The sequence below is a fragment of the Anthonomus grandis genome, chromosome 9, assembly GCF_022605725.1.
Source record: "Anthonomus grandis grandis chromosome 9, icAntGran1.3, whole genome shotgun sequence".
NCBI lineage: Eukaryota > Metazoa > Arthropoda > Insecta > Coleoptera > Curculionidae > Anthonomus > Anthonomus grandis.
This window is the reverse complement of record NC_065554.1, coordinates 21,529,406-21,553,596: the sequence shown is the minus strand read 5'-3', so window position 1 is coordinate 21,553,596 and position 24,191 is coordinate 21,529,406. Positions and strand designations below refer to the sequence as shown.

The 24,191-nt window shown below is 32.6% G+C and overlaps 2 protein-coding genes across 3 annotated transcripts in view; one reads left to right on the top strand and one right to left on the bottom strand.

Moving 5' to 3' along the window:
* LOC126740148 (MLX-interacting protein) overlaps positions 1–22,042 on the bottom strand; it is a 34,045-nt gene extending 12,003 nt beyond the window's left edge. For both annotated transcript variants that reach the window (XM_050446077.1, XM_050446078.1), the window contains exons 1-7: positions 21,506–22,042; positions 11,262–11,368; positions 11,131–11,204; positions 3,938–4,063; positions 3,724–3,874; positions 3,578–3,664; positions 2,709–3,461 (exon numbers count right to left, since the gene is read on the bottom strand). In XM_050446077.1, coding sequence (XP_050302034.1) covers positions 2,709–3,461; positions 3,578–3,664; positions 3,724–3,874; positions 3,938–4,063; positions 11,131–11,204; positions 11,262–11,368; positions 21,506–21,792 — 1,585 coding nt within the window. In that variant the 5' untranslated portion in view covers positions 21,793–22,042. The remainder of the gene's footprint in view (positions 1–2,708; positions 3,462–3,577; positions 3,665–3,723; positions 3,875–3,937; positions 4,064–11,130; positions 11,205–11,261; positions 11,369–21,505) is intronic.
* Positions 11,602–17,571, top strand: LOC126740149 (glyceraldehyde-3-phosphate dehydrogenase 2-like). Its single transcript, XM_050446079.1, has 3 exons — positions 11,602–12,081; positions 16,923–17,235; positions 17,287–17,571. Exons 1-3 carry the CDS (start codon positions 11,656–11,658, stop codon positions 17,550–17,552), a joined length of 1,005 nt encoding a protein of 334 aa, XP_050302036.1. The 5' UTR covers positions 11,602–11,655; the 3' UTR covers positions 17,553–17,571.
* Positions 22,043–24,191: the final 2,149 nt, after the last annotated feature.

Genomic DNA, 24,191 nt, shown 5'->3' with positions numbered 1-24,191 from the left:
ATTACCATAAGCAATTAGTTTAAAACACGTTCAGGTTTACATTTTATACACAAATTCATATTACAATATATATTAAAATTAGCAATATATTTCGATTATTAGTAAGTGAAGTATTGGGTTGACTATTGAGTATAATGATTACGAGTTTGGACCTATTTAATAAGTATATGAGAGTTTGTGTTCATGAGGCAATTACTTAATGGTGGATTTTTATCGCTAATTCCATTAGAGTACTATTTTCTGACTTAAAAAAAATATATAATTTTGGAAAATCCTATAGTAATTGTAGTTTTCAATGTACTAAACTCTGAATGTCAGGGAGAGTTTGTTTTTTATAAACGTTCAACATACATACAAATCTTTCAGATCGAAAGTAGTTGGTAGAAAATAAAACAGTGTGAACATGTTGGTGGCCTTCATTCCACCAACTCCACCTGAAAAATACTTTTGGTCACTAACTACCCTTTTGACACAAAGAAATTACCTTAAACCACAGTTTCCAAGACACTTTTTGTACTTAGCACATTTTCACAACCGAGTGGATGTTAATCGTTTTTTATTTAAATTGAATGAGCATAACCTACATTAATGTAATCCGTGTGAGGTACAAAACTATTTATTTAACTATACACTTAAAAGCAATCAATATAAACTAAGTAACAAATAAAATAGTAAAAAACAATGAGTGAATCAAAACATATGGGCGCGGGAACGGGAACGTAGGAGAAATAATGATAATTCTCGTACTTAACATGAGATACAGAGATTAGACAACAATATGGGAAGCTTTGGTACCAAATTTAGCCAACCCAGGTAATAAAGGGATTTAGAACAAATGCGAGAAATTATGAGCGATTTTTTTATGATTGAGTTGGCAAGCCAAATTATGAGAGAGCTATGTTTCCTAGTAAATGTCAAACAATAACAGTGCATCGTCTACCAAAATCTTTATCATATATACTTGAAATCAGAAAACTCTTCTCTATTTAACTATGAAGTCATCTACAGGGTGTTACATAAGAAAAAAAACTCTTGACATCGGATTCAAAAATTTTAAGTAAAACCCCAAAAGGTTTGTATACAAATTTTTTGTTTACTTTCCACCTAACCTCTGTAGAGAGGAGGTTCCTGCTCTGTAGAGAAGAGGGTAAAGACCCTGTACACTTTTTTATGTTTTTACAAATGTTTTTTTTTAAATAAATTTATTTTATTTACTAATAAATTGACCATCCACAAACATGTTTTTATTTCTTTTCCGCGGTAATCGCATGTCGGACAAAAAAAGGTCAAGAAATCAAATTTGACTTAAAATAAATGGGGCTTATAAAAATAGTTTTTATTTTACGAAAAAGCAGGGGCGTACATAATATTTTTTTTTTAATATTTACTCTTCGTTCCTGTACGGTCGCCCCTGGTTAAACTCTAAAAAAATCTCCTACATCCAAAAATGGCTGTTGATACCCGAAGGGTGTGTGATAAATTTCAAAAACATATCTAGCAAGTTAATAAAGTAATGATGAAGAAACGATTTTTTTCTTAAAATGTTAACACCCTGTAGCTCAAAAGTTAAGGGGTTTAGAACATAGCTTTATTTGAGCTGTTCATCCTAAAATCACCTAAGGATTAACACCCGTAAGGATCACCTTCTTATTCTGTATTAAGTTTGCCTCTTGGCTGTTGATGCTGTATACAGGGTGTTACAAAATTCGGTGCAAATATTTTAAGAGCGCTTTGTTTGAGTCAAAATAAGACTTTTTTTCCTATAAACATGTGTCCTAAAATGTTCCTCCTCAGAGCTAAAGCCCATCCAAATTGCATTAAGAAAATCGATTATTTAAAGCCGTCGCTAGAGCTATGCGTCAAGTCTCCTGAAAATTTGTAAATCCCCGTTTTTTTGGGTGCTCTTTTCTTTTTTAACCCCAAAAATGGTGCGAGTCCAAATTTAGCGGAGGATTAAGGGGACTTACCTTTCTGATGTCGTCTGTCTTAGGTTTCTGGTAAGAAATTTAAGAAGCGAGCAACACCATCCAGTTGTCCATGAAAAAATCTGAAATGTTTGTCTCTTGCACTTTTTTGATACAATTAACCGTTTTCGAGAAAATCTGGTAAACGAAAGGGAAACACTATTAAACCCAATTAAACTATCAAATTAGAAGAAACCGAATGATTGCTTTAATTTTTTTTAAATCAAATTAATTGTACTGAAAAAATGCAAGAAACGATGATTTTTGATTAGATCATAGCTAACTAGATGGTGTTCAAGATTTTCACATTTCTTATCGGAAACATAAGATACAGGCCATCATTAGAGTAAATCCTCCTGAATCCTTCCCTAAAATTGGGTTTACATCATTTTTGGGACGGAAAATTTCAAGAGCACCCAAAAAAAACGGAAACTTGCAAATTTTTAAAAGATTTGCTGCATAACTGTAGTCAGTGTTCCAAATAATCGACTTTCTTCAAGCAATTTGCGCAGGCTGTAGCTCTGAGGGGGTGCATTTTAAGACACACGTCCCGTATATAAATAAATAAAAAAAGAGAAATTATTAACATAAGATCCCGAGCTAAAATACGGGATACTCTGGTACCCAATTACAATATGGACGCGACGAAGAATTGTAATACAGCTGAAGCAAAATACTTCACTTCGCAAAAAATCTAATTCGCGATGAACATTACCAAAAAAATAATAATAATAGATAACTTACTGGTAGTCAACAGTTGCGTTAAAAGTACGTTAGTTTGCGGACTAATCAGGGCCGTATCGCTCGCAGCAGAAACCAATATGGGCCTCTTCATCGGTTCTCTCGTGTTCGACCGCGATCGTCCTCTAGTAGACGCCCTAATTGACGGCGGTCTGCCTCTGCTCGTCGTTTCTTGCTTAGTTTCCTTCACTTGGCTAAATCCCGGCTGATACTGTTGACTGTTAAATTTCAAATTTGTCGCTCCGGTTTGCGGTGCAGCGGTCGGATATTTATAAGCCGGACCGGAAATCGCTCGCCTCATCTGGCTGTTCTGGTCCTCCACTTTAAGTCCTTTGGTTATCGGCACCGTGTAAGAACCGACATTCGTGGTTAACATCGCAGGTGCTGTTTTATCCGGTTCAGTTTGTAACCGGTCGTTCAAAACGACTTGTTCGACCGTGGCATAGTTTTGCTGATAAATATCTATGCACTTGTCGTACGAGTTTTGGGGAATTTTTCCCCTGCTGACAGTCTTCGGAGCGATTTTCGGTTTTATGTAAGGCACGTAAGAGTCTAAGATGACGCTGGAGTACGAGGGGGGAGCCGTGGGTTCTTGGACAGGGATGTTTTGAAGGTGATAGTTGGAAAGTGGGGATATTTTAATTTGTCCCGTTAAATCTGGTGCGGTGATTGTCTGTTGATAGTCCCAAGTCCCGGGGATTGGATTGGTCGGTTGCTCCTCTGGGACCGTGGCAAGTTTCGTGTTGGCGTAGAATTCTTTAAGAAGGAAATAAAATACAATAATTGGCAATATTATTATAGGCGCAACTATTGCTGATAATTTTTACGACAAAAGTGAAAAATGTCCATCTTTAAAAACATCAATACTTTACCTTGTTCAAAAGTATCCATATAATCATCCAAGTTTGGCTGTAGAGGTCCTAAACTTGGCTGTATGTAGTCCGCAAACCCCGACTTGGCTAAAAAAAAACCCGATTAAATCGACAATAAAAAATTAATCACCATCCCCCACACCTACCCAGCTCCCTCGTATCAGGAAATGCGAAGGGCTGGTTTGTGATCGTAGAAAATAACGTGTCGCTCATTAACCCCATATAATCCTCGTCGATCATCATGTTCATGTTATCCATGGAATTCGAGTCTCCCAAAATGGCGTCTACGTCGTTGAGCTACGATTTTGTTTAACAACAGATTTATAAGGGAAAAATAATCATTTTTATGGAGAATATTACCATGTCTATGTCCTCCTTGGGGGTGTGCCCGTAGAGGTGGTTCCGATAAAACATCCGCCATTTTTTGTATTCCGCTGTGACCGCTGCTAACTTTCGTTTCCAGTATTTACCTTCTAAGACTATGGCCTGATTAAAAAATAAATAAGTATTAAATTGGGTCGTACAAGGTGTTTCAAATGCGAAGGTACACCCTGTGAAAAACCGTAAAAGATACAAAGTTGGTTAAATTTATTTATTTCAAATCAGACATAGATTCTCTATATAATTGGTCTGTCTCTAATGGCTTACATCTTAATAAGGATAAGTGTTTTATCATTTCTTTTACTAAATCTTGAAAAGTTGTCCCATTTGACTACCACATAAATGATAATATACTTTCAAGAGTATCGCTAATTAAAGATTTGGGGGTGTTGGTTGACAGTTCCCTGACTTTCATACCCCATATAGATAATTTGTCTAGTAAAGCCCTTCGTACTCTTGGTTTTATAACTAGAAATACTCAAGACTTTTCAGTAGCTGCCTTCAGAGTTTTATATCTTACACTTATTCGTAGTGTCATGTCTTATTCTTCCATAGTCTGGTCCCCTTATTATAACCATATTTACAATCTTGATAAGGTCCAAAATAAATTTCTCAGGATTTGTGCCTGGCGATTAAATGTATGAGATGAGTCTTTATTGGAACTTAAGTCAAGGCTAAATATGATTTCTCTTGAGGACTATCGGACTAGGTGTGATATGATATTTCTTCACAAGTTGATTAATAATGCGATTGATTGCCCTGAATTGTTATCGCGGATAAACTTTAGGTGCAATACTAGAGTCCTTAGAGAGACGTCCCTTTTTCTGGTTGAATGACAATTAATCGACTCCACATGTTGGGAAATAGATTTAATCAGGGCTTTTGACTTAGTGGATTTAAAGCCTTCAAAACTTAATAGTACTCAACGAGTAAACTCACTCAGACCAGTTTACTCGTTGAGTACTATGTGTTAAGTATCAAATAAATTTGATTGCTTTTACTTCTCTTATTTTGATTATTTTAATGGTATGTTTTTAGTTGCTTTATATATCTTTTTTTTTTCAACTGGGGAAAACTATATATTGTCGTCTTCATTTTTTTTTTGGACAAGGTTAGTTTGTGCTTAAATTTTTCTGGAAGTTTTATCTTATTTGTATATCTTGGGCTGCTACATATTAATATACATTTAGATAGATATATTGTTGATTTATAGAAATTTTGGATATTTAATAGATATCCAAAATTTCTTATTAATATATTTGTTGATGGCAGAATAATTATATACATTTAGGGTTAGGATATAATTTCTTTTGTAATTTTGTTAGAATGGGGACATCCCGTAAATAAATAAATAATTAGTTTAGTTAAGCCTTTATTTCCAATAGGCAACTAATCTGCCCAATAAAAGGGAATTGCTTACATATACATAAACTGATTAAAAAAAAATAAGCTAAACGTTACCAAAACAAAAAGAAAACCGAACAGAAAAACTCCAATAATAATATATAAATCAAAATTTAAGTTTTAAACATAAACAACCGCAATAAGCCTTAATCAAAGTCACGAAAATATTTATGGATTATAGCACTACAATCACATATATTATAGAAAAATTCATGTCGCACAAATGAGATACTTTATTAAATATATCGCACATTACATATGAAGGTGATTTTAACAACGAGTGAGGCATTGGCAAGAAAAAAATACAAGAGAGAAGAACAGGACTGTTCATTAAATCATTAATTAACCCATATAGAACTTAGCAAAAAAAATTAAACCGGCCTAATAGTTGGCGGTGGTTAAAACCTCTTACAGGACATCATGGGCATTGGTAAATTGTATTTCATACGATGCAGCCATAATCCAATTTTGCCTTGAAAAAACAGCTAAAAATTAGTAAAGACGTAGACTCTGCAGTAAAACTCTAAGAGTTTCTAATTATGAACCCAAGTTTCTTCATGGCTGACATTACAAGTCTGCTCAAGATGGCATTATTGGTAGAATAGTTGTAAGTAATAGGGATCTTTGGTCTTGAATAAGTGACCATACTACACTTCGCCACGTTAAGCCTCAGCCTGTTACCAGCACACCAAAAAATCCGGATACTTCTGAAGAAATGGGCAATCATCAATACTGTCCAGAGACTATGACAGTTGACAGAGCTAATCAATAACAAAAACCTTACAAAAAACTTGATCAAACATACATTTAGATAGAAGAGGGAAGTGGCGGTGTTGCTCGAAGAATAATACAAATTAATCAAACTAGATGTATTCAAAGGAATTTATTTTTAGAAGCTTAGCAGAACGCTTTCGGCGTATGAGCCATCATCAGTGCTAATTGTCAGTTAAGCCCAGAAGCTTTACATAGTGGGAACACATTTGATAGTATGAAAATTATTGTAAGGAACGATAGTACATTTAGACACACTTAAGACTATACAGAACATTAAAGAGGACGAACAGTATTTAAAAAGGGGAGCACGTTAGTGTCCTTTGTGTTTTGTTTCAATATGTAAACAAAACACAACATTTTGAATTGTTGACATGGTTCACAAAAAATATAAAAGCTCAAACACCAATGACATAAAAATGTATAATCACCTGTTCGTGGAAATTAAGTCTCTGGAATATAATGCGCATTTTTATAAAGAAATAAAGAAGCTGTTAAAAGCAATTTTTAATTTTGACTTTCCCAAATTAATGCATATCGTATATTCATTTTTATTATTCAAATATTTGCTTCGTTTGAATAGTTTAGTTCTACCATGCATTGAGTCAGATTTACTTGAACGCTGGGGTAATATCGACCTGATTCACCAGTTAACAACACGAAAATTCAGACGTGTTTGCGTTTAATTATTAAATTTAAAACTTAATCTTACTAATTCTAACTATATTTTTCTAAATAAAATAATATTAGATACTTCACTATCTGTCATATTTTCTGAGCACTCAATCTGGACTCTTTTAGAGGAATATAATTTAGATTATATACTTATTTTCCTATCAATTCTTAATAAATGAATACAGTTACGTGAAATGCTTTTAATACCGCTTTAAATTGTGTGGTCAACGATTTTTCAATATTAGTAACACACACACAAAAACACACAAGTGTGAAAAAGGGGGGCATTTTTACTGAATTCGGCACTTAATAATGAAACTAACACAGTAAGCTGATCAAAATTTGTTCCAATACTTTCGAATTACAAAGCTTTATTAGCAAAGATATATAGCAACTGAAACCTAAAAGTAATTTTACAACAAACAATATCAATGGAAGGTGAGACATAAATAGGGATGTGAGCAAATTTTGCTGACACGGTCACGTCATTTATTTTTATGACACCATCATCATTTATTTTTTATCAATTAAAATTAATCAATTAAAATCTTACTGTCGCAAAAATAAATGACGGTCATAAAAAATAAACGACCGTCACAAAAATATCAGCTGATTTTCAATGTTTACTGCTTAAGACAAGCTACAACCTGCTTATTACATTGGCTTGGCTGGCTTGCTTGCTTCTTCTCGCGATCGGCGCGTCAATTCAGTTGTTCGGCGGCATTAGTACCTTTACAATAAGAGCTATTTTATATTTTCAAAGTTTTTTCCTGTGCCTATTTATTTTTTGTTGTGTTTTGTTTTTTAAACATCAAGAAAATGGGTAGAACTAAAAGTATTGTATATAAATACTTTAATACTCTAAATAAGCCAGGCCAGAAATTGAAATGTTACGAGTGTAAATTTTGTAAAAAACAGGTTGCACACCATGCAACTAGAATGGGCTTACATCTTGTTACATGTGAAATGTGCCCTGACAATGTTAAACTAATGCTAAAAAGTGAACTAAAGCTGAATGAGACAGAAAAATCAAACAAGAGGAAACTGGATGTGTCGGTGGCTGAATCAGCAGAACAGCAAGAAGAGTTACAAGAGGTAAGGAATAGTTCATCGGCATCTAAAGTCCAGGGAATGGGTAGTCGTAGTCAATGTAGCTCAATTAGTACCCTGAGCACTCTAAGCAGTTTTATTGACAACATTAAACCCGACGATCAAGATGAAATTTGGTTGATGCTAGCAAAGGCAATTTATGCTACAGGTCTGCCCTTAAATAGAACAGAAAATATAGATTGGATAGACCTTTTTAAAAAAATCAGACCGTCCTTGACGTTGCCTTCACGTTTTGTTTTATCAAATTCGCTTTTAAATGCTGTATTTAATCAAGTTGAAATCGAAGTGACAGGTAATTTAACAAATGCTAAAGTCCTGGACATTCAATGCGATGCATGGACAAACATAAGGAATGAGAGCATAATTCATTTTGTTATAACCACACCCCAACCTGTTTTTTACAAATCATTGTCTACTGAAGAAAGTAGACATACAGGTGAGTACATGGCAGATCAAATAGAAATGGTATACAATGAGGTGGGAATTAACAAAATAATGGGCTTTTGCTCAGACAATGCCGCTAATATGAAGAAATCTTGGGATTTGCTACAAGTAGATATCCAGACAAACCAATTTTATTTTACGGTTGCGCAGCACATACACTTAATTTATTGGTTACTGATATAATGAAATTAAAGACCACAGAAACTCTTCTTAATGCCTCGAAGTCCATAATAAAGGCAATAAAAAATAAATCGGTTTTAACTTTTGCATTTAAAAGAATTTCAAAGGAAAAGCAAAAAGGTGAATCCTGCACCCTTAAACTTCCTGTAGCAACAAGATGGGCTTCCATAGTTACAAGTTTTGAAAGCCTGGTAATCACAGAAGAGTATCAGACATTGCTTGAAAAAAGGAATAAACATGATACTCTTGATGATATATTCTGGACGAAAATCGAACATTTTTTAACTTTATTACAACCAATAAAGAAATGGATTTTGCGTTTGGAGTCAGACAAGTGCAACATTAGTGAAGTAGCTGTTGCATTTTATGAAATTGCTATTGTTTTTAAAAACCAATTGTCTACCTCGCCCTTATTGAAGCTGGAGGAAAAAAAAGTAACAGAAAGGCAACAGATGTGCCTTAGAGAAATACACTTTGCTGCAAACATTTTGGATCCTCGATATAAAGGTAATTTTTTTTGATACTTAAACAAAACTCAATACCTAAAAAAATGAATAAACTTAACGTAACTTAACTTTAATATGTAGTTAAGTATACTTTTATACTTATAATTAAATTATAAGTTAATATTTTTTTTTTTGTTTTTTAGGAAAGCAACTATCACAAAAGGAAATTGTAGTGGGTTAACTTACATCCATTCTATTGCCATGTACTTAGATTATGTTGATGATAGCAAAGTACTTGAAAATTTAGCCGCCTATAGGAGCAGCGAAAATTTTTGGGGATTAAAATTTGTGCAGGATTGTGAAAAAAATGTTAACATTTTACCTTTGATATACTGGAAAGGTATTTGTACTGAAATGCCACTTCGACATGTGGCAGAAGCTGTACTTGGCATGCCAGCTACTTCAGCAGCTACTGAGAGAACTTTCAGTTCTTATGGATTTATACATTCTAAAACTAGGAATCTTCTAACAACAAAAAGAGCTGGTATGCTAACTTATATACATCACAATCTAAAACTATTTCCTCATAAAAGCGTTATACCGAGCAAAGATATAAGTTTCGGATTAGGATTAGTTGACAAGGAGAGACATGTCAGACATGTGTATTCTAGGATAGAACAAAATCGTTTAGGTATTAACATTATTATTTTTATTTTAAGAAATATAGAAAAAACAGTATTATTCTAGAAACTATTCCGGATGCCGATGAGGAACCGTCTGGACCGTCAAAATCACCATTACCCTCTACCTCCACCTCTAAAACCTTACTTGATAACGGAAATGAACATGTAAGCTGTACCAGTGACCAAGAAGGTAGTACCACTGACGAAAGCATTAGTCTTATTGAAGAGTTGGAAGGTATACTTTCCAAATATCAAAGTGAACTTCAGTGATATCTATAATTATGAGACTGAAGAAGAAGAAGAAAATTACGAATTTTAGTAAAATCCAGTTTTATTACTTTTATTACCTACCTTTATAAGCATTTAGTTTGATTTACATATTTATGTTATTTTTTAATAATAAAACTTTGTTTTATTTATAAATATTTTTTATTATGAGAATTTAATGTTTTGTTTTACGTTGTATGATATTTTTTTGTTTGAAATGTGTGTTTTTATTGCTATAATAAGTAGTCTGATATTGAAAATCAGAAAATATAAATGACAAAAATTACAAAAATGACCGTCATTTTACATCCCTAGACATAAACATGTTAGAAACTCCTAAAAGTGAACCACCGCCATCATGAACAGCTACAGTGGATACTTCTAGCCTTAGCCAGGTCTCTGTGCTGAACACAATGTCAAAACCATAAACAGTGACGGCAAGAAGGAAGGAGGAATTTTCTGACAAAAACAGGTTAAGGTATTAGTGTAACCTTAGGAGAACCACCAGAATAACTTTAATTTTAACTCGTATTTAGCAGCATCCAACTCGCTAGCGTCAGATCTTTATTTATGTAGATTTGACCTGACTAAATCATGCCAAAGTTCCGTCATTTGATATATTGAAAAAAATCCGAATATTTCAGACCTAAAAAATCAAAAAATTTTGAAAACTCCGGTTTTAATTTTACATGAAAGCTGATAAGCGTCTTTACCAAAAAGACTATTGCAAGTTTCCTTGTAAATACAGCTGTTTTGGAGTTTTGAGTACAGAGTTTTAATCGTTTGAAAAAAATCTTGATACTGTCAAAGGCTTTAGAAAATTCTTTAAAATCATCTAAATACACCCGCGAATTTAGAATAAATATAAAATATTTTAATTCTCCAGGCGCACCAATTCGGTTCCTGATTGCTCATCAGGAGATCGAAAGCTTTAAATTCGATGATGTCCACAAAAATGAATTCACAGCTTTCGATCATCTTGTATATATTAAAATAAATTATTGTGAATATTGTATGTAAGTAGATAACCACATATGTATATCGCAAAAGTGACGCTTCAGAGACCCTAAAAATCTAGACAAACAACGAATAATGTTTACGAAAGAATTAGCGAGATAACTCTTGTTTGATTTGCCTATTATTATTATTTTACATATTTATGAATATTACAATTAATTTATCCGAAACTTACTTCGGGTTTATTATGGGTGTCCACGTCCAGGGGGCTGGCAAACTGGCAAATTAGCGTCTGCTCCTTCTTGATAACTACAATAAACAAATATATTATATAAGCATATACAGAGGGCATACAAAAATACATACATTGTAAATGCCAGCACCGCCAAATGACGTTGTTCAATCGAATTTTGTCCTTCCATCTCAGTCTGATCCCTCTGAATCGATTCCATTTTGGTGATGTGAGTTTTTGCCTGCGAATAAAAAATCGGATAATATTTCCTATAATGAGATAGTTAATATAAATAGCGAAAGGTTATCAGTGGGGCGAGGTTTGGGTTAAAGAATTTCGTTGGTGTTTAAAGAATAGGTCATGTGGCGAACATTTAAATGAATGTAGAAATATAGGTAAAAATTGACTTCAAATTGACCCTTCCCAGGTGTAATACAAACTCACCTTCCACCTACAATAAGGTACACAAATTCTACCTCAATATAACAGTTCTGTCACTAAAAGTCACTTCAAGAGCATACAAAAAAAATGGTCTGTATAGGAATAAACGGTTTCGGACGTATAGGGCGCCTCGTAGTCCGTATCGCGATCAGCAAGGGAATCCAAGTAGGAGGTATTAACGACCCTTTCCTGGACCCCGCTTACATGGTCTATCTATTTAAATATGACTCCACCCATGGCATCTTCAAAGGATGCGTCAATACGGACGGTAAACACCTCATCGTTAACGGCCAAAAGATTGCGGTTTTCAACGAAAAAGACCCTACGAAAATCCCATGGGGAGATTCGGGTGTCCAATACGTCGTAGAATGTACCGGAGTGTTCACTACCATAGAGAAGGCCTCCCAGCACATCACAGGCGGAGCTAAAAGGGTGATTATTTCAGCCCCTTCATCTGACGCTCCCATGTACGTTTGTGGAGTTAATTGGGACAAGTATGAGCCTTCGCAAACGGTAAGTTACTTCTTGTTTTGTCATATAGTTGTTAAAGTTGAAGTTCATTCTCATCAAACTGATAAAGCTTAAAAGCTGAATTAAGGAATAAAGTGGATGAACATATTCTTCTACCTGATAAATTGGGTTAAAATTGAAAACTAGAAATGGCCAAGTGGGTGTTTTTTTAGTGCATGGATCTACATTTTCTTTTTGTAGATAGATACATGACGGCACTGATACCATTAACTCAAGCCATTTTTTTTATGTAGAATTCTTTCTTTTTTAAAACCTCCATTTAAATCTGGGAATAGAAATGATATGACCAACTATTGCGCTGTATGTAACCAATGAGAGTTACCCAAGTTTTAGAAGTGTTTTTAATCTGGAACAATTTGAATTTATAAAGGGTAGATCTGCTGATGTCAATGTGGTGTTGTACATTAATAACACATACAATAGTTTGGAAGGGGGATCCCAGGTTGACTCGATCTATACAGATTTCTTTAAGGCTTTTGATCGGGTCAATTATAGGATCATCTTAGAGAAACTGAAGACTTAAGGTATTGCAGATGGTCTTCTTTAGTGGATATTTGAGTTTGATCGAGGAAGGATTCAAGTGGTCAATCTTGAAGGCTCATTATCTAATAAAATATATAGTGAGCCATCACAAGTACCCCAAGGGCCCCATTGTGGCTCTTCTCAATTTATTTGGTGAAAAATTCCCATGTTCTGATGTTTGTGCATGATGTCAAACTTTCTAGAAGTATTGAGTCTTTCAATGATGCTGCTTTTCTACAAGAGAATCAGTTTTTAAATGGTGTGTGATTTAAACAGGTGTCACTTATAATACTAAATGCCATAAAATTACTTTTTCTTAATACTTAATAAATAATCTTCCAATTTAAATAGAGGCTCTAAAACAGAAATTTCAAAAATCAAAATTATCATCGTAAATCAATCATATAACAAATAGGGCAATGAGAATATTTAGCTCTATTCAGAGGTGAAGTGTTGACTTGTCTATGTTTATTTTCAGAATGCTTTATTGATCTTGTTAGACCAATTTTTGAGTATGTCTCAGTTGTTTGGTCCCAATTTTACAATTGTTACATTGAGCAGCTCAAAAAATCCAGAATAATTTTTTTGAGAATCGCTGCATTTAAAAGTGGATATCACAGGGATGAATATAATTATCAGTGGGTAAAGGATAGTCTAAATTTTTCTAGAGTCATGAAGGATTCTACTAGAATTATGTTTTCTACGTGTCTGTCCTCAGTTGTTGTAATTTTTTAAACATAGAATTCCTTCTCGAAATATCACACAGTATCAACTATACGATTGGTATCGCAGCACTAATGTCTTCTTAAATGTTGTACTTTTAGGGAGTGTGATACTTTTCACTAAACTTAGATGTAACTTGTTTATAATTACAATGTAAATGGATTCCGTAGATAAATAGTCCTACATGAATAACTTCTGCTACATCTGATATTACCAACTCTGGATTACTTTTTTACAAATTTAACTAATGTAACTCATGTTCTGGTGTTCTTTCTGGTATTTCTAATTATGAAATCATTCATCCTCAAATGCCGTGCAGTAATAATTATTCATCAGCCCACTATTTAGAATAATTAGCAGAGCAAATTTTTGTTCAGCATTTTTCCTTTCACCTGCAGTAGTTTCTTAAGATGGTTTTCCAGCAGTCTTTCATTTTATCATGTATTGTGTGACAAATGAAAGTTTTCTTAAGAATGCTTAAAACTAAGAAACGAAAATTATGGATGACTGAGGGTTTGCGACTTATATGACTTAAGGTCGACGTTATCCCTAAATATTCAAGGACAATAATGAAATATGCCAACCAATAGACACAAAGTCGATCAATGATTTTAGACATTGTGTCTATCGTAAGACAATAAAATCCGAGTTAATGGTGGACGTATTAAATAATTATTTTGGTAGTATATAGCTGTTGGATTGTTCATTCAAGGTTCTAGTAGTGCGAATCCATAGTAATATCTTTACTACATGAAGTTTTAGCTAATTATCCCTTTATCTTTCGACTCGCAAAAATTACTGACGTTAAAGAGAATCAAAAATCTTCTGAGCCTGATCGAATTACTCTAATGGTCGCTGCTGTCTCTGTCCAATTGTTCTTTAAATGCTCTGATCCTTCATGATTCATGTCAATGCTCATGGCTCAGGAGCATTGACATTGACCTGTATTGTTATTTTTACTTCAGAGTTGGTTCGTAAGAAGTATTCCCCATTTAATTCTAAAAACTTAGATCTATGCATCTCAAAGAGTGCTATTATGAAACATTCAATCAAGAGGATCAAAATATACAATCACTTGCCGTTAGAATATAAGAACATTAGTAGTGATAAGGGGTTTAGTAAGTTAGTTAAAACATTTTTATTGAGCAAGGCATATTATAGCTTAGATGAATTTGATAAATGCTAGAGACAACTGGGAAAAAATACTTGTTTTGTTTTTTATGGTGTTTATGTATTATATAGACACTTTTTTTGTCAAATACATTTTATTATACTTGTCTACTTTTTTATATTAATTTTGGTAACTCACTGGAGTGATGATTTAAGTTAATTATTGCTTGTCTTGGTAAATTGATTTTATTAATTTTTTATGTCTGTTTTGTTTTATCATTTTTATGATTTTAGTTTCTTCCAGCTTCGTAAAGGATGGTGTAATACACTCTTTATACAATAAAGCATTTTTTCAATTTGAATTTGGTTTATCAGGAACTAGAACCATTACTTGTTATGTACCTTAAGGGTCAGTACTCATTACAACTACATTTTTCTTTGAAAAACAATTTGTTTTTCTTATGAGGAATTTTCATGCTACTTATGATTTACCTTGTTATTTTTAGGAATCATAAATTTCTCTTTTTGTGCTAAAATGCTCCAATCTTCTGAAACCTCAAAACTTGAATCCAGAATTTCAGTTCATCAAAGGATTTTATAAACGTCAATTGGGGACTCTAGAAGACTGTCCACTTCTACAACCATCCTTGATAATCCTTCTTCATCAATACAGTGTGCCACATAACAATTTACCTAGATCCTATGTTATTTTACATTTACCTGCTAATATGTGTTAAAAATTTATTTATTAAGTATCAACAGCCAGAAGGCTCATTACAGACACCGCACTATATATAAAGGAAAATAATGTACATTCAAATTCAACAAAAAACAAAAACAATTAAACATAACACCAAGTTATCTTCTTATGCTAACAATAATGAGTGACTTCAAATTAAAATGTATAGGCCTGAGTCTGAGAAGCTTAAAGATTATTGTCAATAATTTTGGTAAATTTATTTAAATCCAAAAGGTCTAAATCCAAATCACATGCATAAATATTAAAATACAAATTTTGTAAATCGGTGAGTTTTTATAAGTATTATAATTCTAGGGTGCCTTAAATGAAACATATTTCTTTGCCTGGTATTTCTAACTTTACATAATTGAAAGCATTAAAAGAATTTCATATAAATCAATTTTCTTGGTTAAAATTTTAAAGAGATATATAATACCAGTTTTGATGTGCCGATTTTCCAAAGTTAATCTATGAAAATTCTGTAAAAGTAAATAGTGGTCACAGCCCTGCTTTGGGTAATACCCTAACTTTTTTAAAAATATATACTTAAGACATTTTCTCTGTGAACTGAAAACTTCATATTGAGAGGAACAAATTATACAAGCACATTCTAACTTTGGTAATACCAGACTATCGAACAACTTCAGAAAACACCCCACATTAAAATTCTTAGTCGATCTGACAATGAGGCCCATTGTTTAGTGTGCCTCATTCACTATATTGACAATTTTGTCAGTAAAAACCAGATTTCAGTCAACCACAACACCCAATTCTCTTTCATAACCTTCAATATCACAATTCAGGGTCATAGACAACATTTTTAGTTATTGAAGAAGAGTGCATTTGTACTACACCAGTCTACAACATTATTAAAGTTTCGCTGCAGACATGAGTAGTCCTCCACAGACCCAATCTCCATATATAACTTAAAATCTTCAATCATAAGGAACTCCAGATGTATTACTGTAGATTTCAGACTTGACACTTTAACAAATTGTTGCCTATTTGACAAATATGATGTCAAATATATAAAGGAGTTAATATTGACGTTATTTTCTTAAAAAGTTTTATAATATTGCTGTTTACTTTATCAAAGCCCTCACCATCAGTATAAATAACGTCTATACTGGTCAATGTAGAGTTCTTAGATAAAAATTCATGTTGGTGCTCAGATATGTTGAACTTGACGTCATCATAGAGTCTATTAAATAAGACCAATTTTAAAACTTTTGAGATTGCACTGAGAATCGTAACTGGACGATAATTTGTTGCATCATTCTTGGCACCTTTTTTAAATAATGGTTTTACTTTGCTTAAATGCCAAACTTTTGGATATATTGAAGATTGTCGACTAAGATAACTTTACCTGGTTAATGGACAAATCAGAAAGAAACTAAAATACTTCACAACTTGCAATATTTTCCAGATATAGAATTATTATTATAAGAAATTTGGCTACAAATATAGGACCAAAAACACTTAGCATCTGTATTTATACTAAGTTCTACATTACCATAGGCACCATATGCCAATTTTTATTTTAATTATAACTTTTTGCCCTTAAGATCTTTATATTCATTCATCCAAAAAGTTATGTTTGTTTATTTAAACTTACTTAGAGTAAGTTTACTACACCCTTAAATACTTTAAGTATGTTGTAGTTTTAAGAATGCTTGAACCCAAGATTTCTAATATATTGTGGCACTTTTCTATATAATGGTCGTTAAAGGTGATTTCGAATGCTTCATGCACAACCAACTGCCTGGCACCACTAGCCAAAGTGGTCCACGATAACTTCGAAATCGTCGAGGGTCTCATGACTACCGTTCACGCCACCACTGCCACCCAGAAGACCGTGGACGGACCATCCGGGAAGAATTGGAGGGATGGCAGAGGTGCGGGGCAGAATATTATTCCCGCATCCACGGGGGCGGCCAAGGCCGTCACCAAAGTTATACCCGACTTAAAAGGAAAATTAACCGGCATGGCTTTTAGGGTTCCAGTACCCAATGTGTCTGTGGTGGATTTAACTTGTAGATTGGGTGAGTCATGACTGATATCAATAATGAGTTTTATTAGTTGTGTTTTATCAGGTAAAGCGGCTTCTATGGAAGATATCAAAACTAAAATAAAAGAGGCTTGTTCAGGACAATTTAAAGGCATTATGGGTTACTCTGAAGAACAGTTGGTATCCACAGATTGCAATGGGGACAGCAGGAGTTGCGTCTTTGATGCGGGAGCGGGCATTTCACTGAATGAGAATTTCGTTAAACTTATTGCCTGGTACGACAACGAGTATGGGTACTCCTGCAGAGTAATTGATTTGATTAATTATATCAATGATAAATTCCCAGTGTAATACAAAATTTACAACTGTATGTAATTTTTTTTCTAAGTAATGAATGACTTTTGTATTTGGTATTTTCTAACCACAGAATTTACAGGAACTTATGTATAGTGAGTCCACCAGACAAATATTTAAAATGCATTATGTGTTTAATGACGACATACAATTAATAATTATAATTATTTTCTTGGAAATGTAAAGAGTTGGGTTTTCAGCAGTCTGTATATTCAGGAAATCCTCATTGACATGTAAACTACCTTTTATATAAATTCATTATTATCTAATAGATTGGGTAATCCTGTGTTTACTTAATTTATTTACATGTTCAGATTAGGATTTGCTTTTTCATTGTAAATTTAATGCATCTAGCCCAGTGCTATTGCCTACTTTTCTTAATATGAAATATATATATTAGTTCTAGAAACCTGATTTATCATGACTACTCATTTTTTAATGCTTTAATCAAATTTAAATAATTTCTAAATTTAACTGAAGTATGTTTTCTCACTTAACATTCCAGTAGAAAAATTGTCCTGCATATACATTATTAAACTTATTACATATTATCTATATGTATACAGAGAAGATAATATGGAAACTGATATAAACCCACCTAAAAAATTATTATCAGTTAACTGTAACAGCCTGGTAAGGTCATTTATAATCCTAGTTAAATTTCTATTAAATAAAAAATATGTTTATATTAAGAATAATTAAAATATAGAAGAGGACTTCACCCAATGATGTTTTGAATGATATTATAATTTTCTTTATGCAAAATCATAGTCATCTTAGCTAAAAAATATACATCAATAGTTATTAGTCTAAAAACCAATTTTGATGTATAAAATAATTAAATATAAACCTTCAGAAATAACAAACTGCTGAAATCTATGTCTAATCTATCATGAGTTATTAAAAAATTATCGAGATCTAGTGGAAACTATATTGGTTTGTGTAACATGGTAAATTGATGTGGCACAACCTTATGTTAAATATGATAATAAAACAAACATATAAAAGTAATAGATAAAAAGACAGATAGATATCCTTTTTTATGTTTGATGAATGTCTGTCACAATTTCCGTGTTCACAATCATATTGAAATTAACAATTGCTATGTAGTGTGTAGAAGAACTATTCAATTGACTAATGATTATTTATTTATCTTATATTTTTTTCATGTCCCATGAAAGCTTAGTTCAATAAATTGCTCAAAAAAATATTGTCACCATATTCTAAACTTTAACAGTGAAATGCTTAAAATAAGTAAATTTCATGAATATTTTGAGATTAAATCAAATTTTATTACACATATTTCCCAATCATATTGTATTCTGAGGCAATATTGCTATACCTCTTATTTAATACATATAATGTAATTATTTATTTCTAAATATAAAATGCATGTATTTGTACAGAATCTTAATATACCTCAAAAAATGACAACATAGTTATGACAAGTAAAAAGGAGGAGTTTTAAGAGGTGTCCAAAAATTATTTATGTCTCAAGGCAATTATATGTTTTACAAATACCATATACCAATCAATTAAAATCAAGGTTTAAAGACTGGATTACTTCTCTAATGTGTTTTGTGACCTTGACAAGGCTTTTGTGATGCATAAGCTGAATCTTATAATTTATATGATAATAGTAGACAGTTCATTGAATCATATTTAATCAAACCTTAAACAGGTAGTCAGGGTTGATGGAGTGTTGTCAGCAGAGAGAGAAATAAATAGTGGTGTGCGCCAGGGATCTATACTGGCACCAATAATTTTCTTAATTTACATCAATGATTTAATGCTAATTGGGAATGTAGGCTGTCTCTATAATGATGGGACTTCCTGATGCACAGTCGAGGGCTGTGCTGTGCATGGTCTTCAAGGGGTGAATGTGGGCATTACAAGTGTTAAAATTTTTGGACATACTTGTAGACCCGGATTTGAGGTGAAATGTCAAGATTGAAAACTTGCCAAAGAAACTCGGGTCTCAGGATATGTAATTGAGTATTTGGTTATTTAAAAAAGTTAGAAATAAAAAAAGCTATCACAGTGATCCTTCTTTAATGGGAATATTTTTTTTTAATAGGGATTTGAAGGGATTGACATTATTAGACAACTGCCTCTAAATAATTTTAAAAGAAGACTTAAGGGAGGATTAAAAAATGTATTCGATAATCCTGTGAAGAGTTTTTGAATTCTTATATATACAGAGGGGTAGTCTCGGCCGACTAGTTAAATAACAAAAAATTTTGTAACAATTTTCTTGAAGTATAGGTCCTCAAGAAAATTGTTAAAAAATCAGGAATACCTCAAGAAAATTGTAAAAAAAAATATATATATATTTATGTATGCATAATTTGATGGTCTGAAAAGAACAGCTTAAGTCTTATAGAGATAATACCCCATTTTGTTTGATTTTCACAGAATGAACCAGTCCTTGACAATGACATTTTATTTAGGAATACACAGAATAAGTTGTTGCCAATGGGTAGTTTCCGAGTGTTTTTGATCAAGACTTGAAATCGGAGTCTCATATTGAAAATCTATGTAACAGATTGAGAAGTAGTTGTTATACTTTGAAATATATTTCAGATTATTGTAGGATGCACTTTTAATATTGTACTATGCCAATTTTCATTCATTTTTGCATTATAGTATAAGTCAACTGTGGTGTAAGCTCACAGGCATATTTTTAATTCTAAAGTATGCAATTAGAATAGTTAGCAGCATTGAGTATAGACACTCATGTAGGGAGGACTTTAAAGAAAAGAAGGTACTTGGAGGGTATATTTATGAAATAATTACTTATGTTAAAAAAAATAGATCATTTTTTCAAGCAAATAGGCCTCTGTACAATACACATAGGAGCGAACTTCTTTTGTCAAATGCTCACCAAACATCCTTTTATCAAAAAAGTAATATTTATAATTCCTGTAAGATTTTTAACCATTTAAGTCAATGTCATAGACTCCCCAAATATATTAATTTTAACAAAAGGCTAAAGTTTTACTGGTTTTAATAATATATTTTAACCTTTTCTTCACGTAAAGAACTGTATTTTTCTATACATACTGAGGAAATAAAATAATTATTATAATTAATAATTTAAGAATTATTATTACTAATAAAGGAGTTTAGATTTTAATTATGTATACTACTAAGTTTATCCTATTTGATGTGTATGAACATTCTTTGATGTGACATTAATAACAAACCTGAATATTGATTATCACAGCAATAAGGACCAATATTTTTAGTAAAATAGGATTACACATGGTGAAAATATTGTGATTAGGAGACATTTAGCAATTACTTTTATGCAAACAGGCTTATTCTGGACTATGGCAATGCAATAGTCTAAATATCCTATGGTTCGTTCCTTACTAACATAGGAATAATTTTAAAAAAAAATTTGTATAAAAAAGGAGGTAAATTTATAGCAAGATAATGTGCTCAGATTTTTTTAATAATTTGACTTGTGAAGTACATTTTATAATATTTTAAAAATAATCTTAAGTTATATAAAAGTTGTTTACCTAGAATATTTTATTTATGATAACTAAAACATTCACCTTATCTCAAGTATTTATCCCAAATTTTACATCCTAGACGTCTCTGAAGTTCAGTAAATGCCTTTCTAACTAAAACATGTAATATTCCATCAATAAAACATGCTTGTCTACTGCCATTAAGAAAACTACTATGCTTATCTCATGTTATCTGATTAAAGATGTGTACACAAATAATGATGTACACAATAAAACAACAAGGTATTAGGTAATTATTACTGACCAGTCCTAGTTTTAAACAAATTATTGCTTTTGACATGAAAAAAAATTTTTGAATGATAACCTTTGCTAAGGATTCTTACATAGCAACAACATAAAATGGTACTGTTAAGTCATATCACCAGTAAACAATTTGCAATTGGGAACCATGGAAAAACAAAAGTATCTTACCTGTATGCCAATGACATGCACTGAAACAATTTAGCAAGACTCTGGTCAATAAACAATTGCTGTTGTGTCTTCCTATTATTACTAGAATCCACATTTTCCCTTATATAAACCTGGACAGGCACAATAACTTTGCTGTCTTCGATTACTTCGGGTATAGGCACTGCAACATTATCCTCATCATCCTGCTCTTCTGCTTCGAACTGGGATACCATAAACTGTCCAGAATGGATTGATTCTTTGCCCACTGGCTTCTCCAGGGCCTTATGTTGCACCAAGTAGGAGGACATGGTAAATACCTCACAAAAAAAAAACTTTTCACAATTTTTCGGTTTTTACTGCGACATATTTCGGACCGTGCGAGAGAACTAGCCGAGATGAGTTGAGGCCCCCGTTATCGACGCAGCCAAGATCAAGGACTGATAAAGGGGTCAGGATATACACACACCAATTTTGCGTTAATTTTCCATAAAAGTATATTGTTGTTGGCTTCGCCATCAAAGATTGAAGTTTGCCCCCGTCCCCCCACTATCTACCCGAACACAGCTGATAAGTGACGTCACGACACAAGATGGCCGACCCAAATGACAGCTGTCTATGGTGATATACATTTTTGTATTGTATTTTGGCGCCTCGTCTGAAGATTCCACAGCATAAGAGTACTAAGTAGAAGAAGTCTATACCCTTTACTTTCGTATATACAGGAGAAGGGCCGTCCGCAGAAAGTGATGGGAATAGCCAAGGTCGCTTAGACCAACACAACCTTATAGGGAATTAAGCCCAGTATAAGAGAAGAAGAAACAAAACGATGACAGCTGTCACCCGTCAATCAGTATAAGTCATGGGCAAGAAGACTGCAGGGAGGAGAGATATCGTGCCTGTGCTGGATGAGCCAAATCCTGTATGGCTAGTTCGCTACTCCCACAATTCTATTCAAGGACAAGCGTTTGTGCAACGCCCATCTGAAAAAAGTAAATAAAAATCAGCATGTAAACAAGCCGAAATATGTAGACGGAGAACCTGTAACAGGGGGAGTGACAGAGAAATAGTATATATTCTCGTTTCTCTATAATAAATATTATACAAGGAAATCTGAGAAACAGGTCCAAACAGTACTACAATCTAAAAGTAGAAAACATAATACCTTACAAAGTAATTACAAATTTAAAAACACTCAATATTTTCTATCATAAATAAAAATGAGACAAGACCAAGCTAGAAATTAAAACACAAAATTTTTTTATTTAGGCAGGCAATTGGAGATATCTCTCCTGCCTCCAATCTTCTTAACATGAGCAACGGCATTCATACAGCGATGCCGTTTCTAGGGAATTGTCCCTACTTCTAGGGAGAAGTTACAGCATTTTCTAGCCCTAAGGATTTTTAGGTAAATTCTAAAGAATAATAATTGCACCTTCTCCTGACCTCAGTATTACAACCAATTTCTAAATAAAAAAGGATAACTAAATAAAGGTAACTACAAGAAAAATTGACAAGGAAAAAAAACAACTTTTTGTTTCGCAAAATGTCTAAAATTTACGAATTCTCTATATGCGATTACAGCGCCACGCCACTTCTTACGAAACAAATTAAAATTACGTCTATAGATTGGCGGGAAACTTAAAATACTACTTTCGCTTTGAAACGCTAATCCATTTTAAGTTTTTAAGAACTTTTTAAATATAAAAGTTCTTAACAACTATAGCTTGAAACCCTGTATTCTTAAAACGATAAAGTTATAAGATAAAACTTGATGGTCATATATATATATATAAACTGGAATCATAATAAGAGTGAAATCCTGAAAAATTCAGATTTTTTTAAAGATATTGATTATTTGTAAATTAGTTTAGGGATATATTGGTTGTATACTTAGAACATTGAAAGGCGAGCGAATTGAAAGGCGAAGAATTGAGGCCTTTCAATGTTCTAAGGTTGTATACCAAGATATATAAAATTCTATTATAACATGCACTTTTCCTTAAGCAATTCGACTCACACCAATAATGTTTGAGATTTATATAAGGAAGATTTACTCTGTCTTTATTTCTTACCATTTAGATTTTAACATTTTATCTAATCTTTTATTTTTTATTATCTTAAATAAAAAATAAAAGATTGGGTAAAATGTTAATTAAATAATTTGCTTTATCAACAACATCAAAAAGATTAACATTTACATTTGCTTAAGGTTGTACTTCTGCTTAAAAAAACAAGAAAGAAAAATTCAAACACCCATGCATATGCATAAATTTTCTTATATACAAATTCTAAATAATATATACCAAATTTTATATTAGACAATCTTGGTCCAAGGTAAAAAATTCATCTTAATTTTGTTCGTGTGAAAGCAACCTATATTTCAAAATTTGTTTTTAATTTAATTAATTCTGGTTTGGTAAGAATTTTAATTATAGTTTTCCATTTTATTAGATAATATAGAATTTGGACGGAAATTACAAGGCTCACTCAAATCTCCACCCTTATAAAGAGGGTTAACCACTGCCTCCTTCCAACATGCTGGAAAGATGCCATTATGAAAGGAATTGTTTATGGCAGAAACTAAGGCATTCAATGCTGAGTCAGGCAAAAGGAGTAGTAATTTTGATGATATCCCATCAGCTCCAGCTGATTTATGGTTTTTTAAGCTTTTAATTGCATCTCTAACGTCAGTAAGGCTAACAGGATA

Excerpts from the sequence above, each read along its gene's own strand:
- LOC126740149 (XM_050446079.1), top strand. The coding sequence starts at position 11,656 with ATGGTCTGTATAGGAATAAACGGTTTCGGACGTATAGGGCGCCTCGTA. Across the intron at positions 12,082-16,922 it reads AGTATGAGCCTTCGCAAACG|GTGATTTCGAATGCTTCATG; the intron begins GTAAGTTACTTC and ends TGGTCGTTAAAG. Across the intron at positions 17,236-17,286 it reads GGATTTAACTTGTAGATTGG|GTAAAGCGGCTTCTATGGAA; the intron begins GTGAGTCATGAC and ends GTGTTTTATCAG.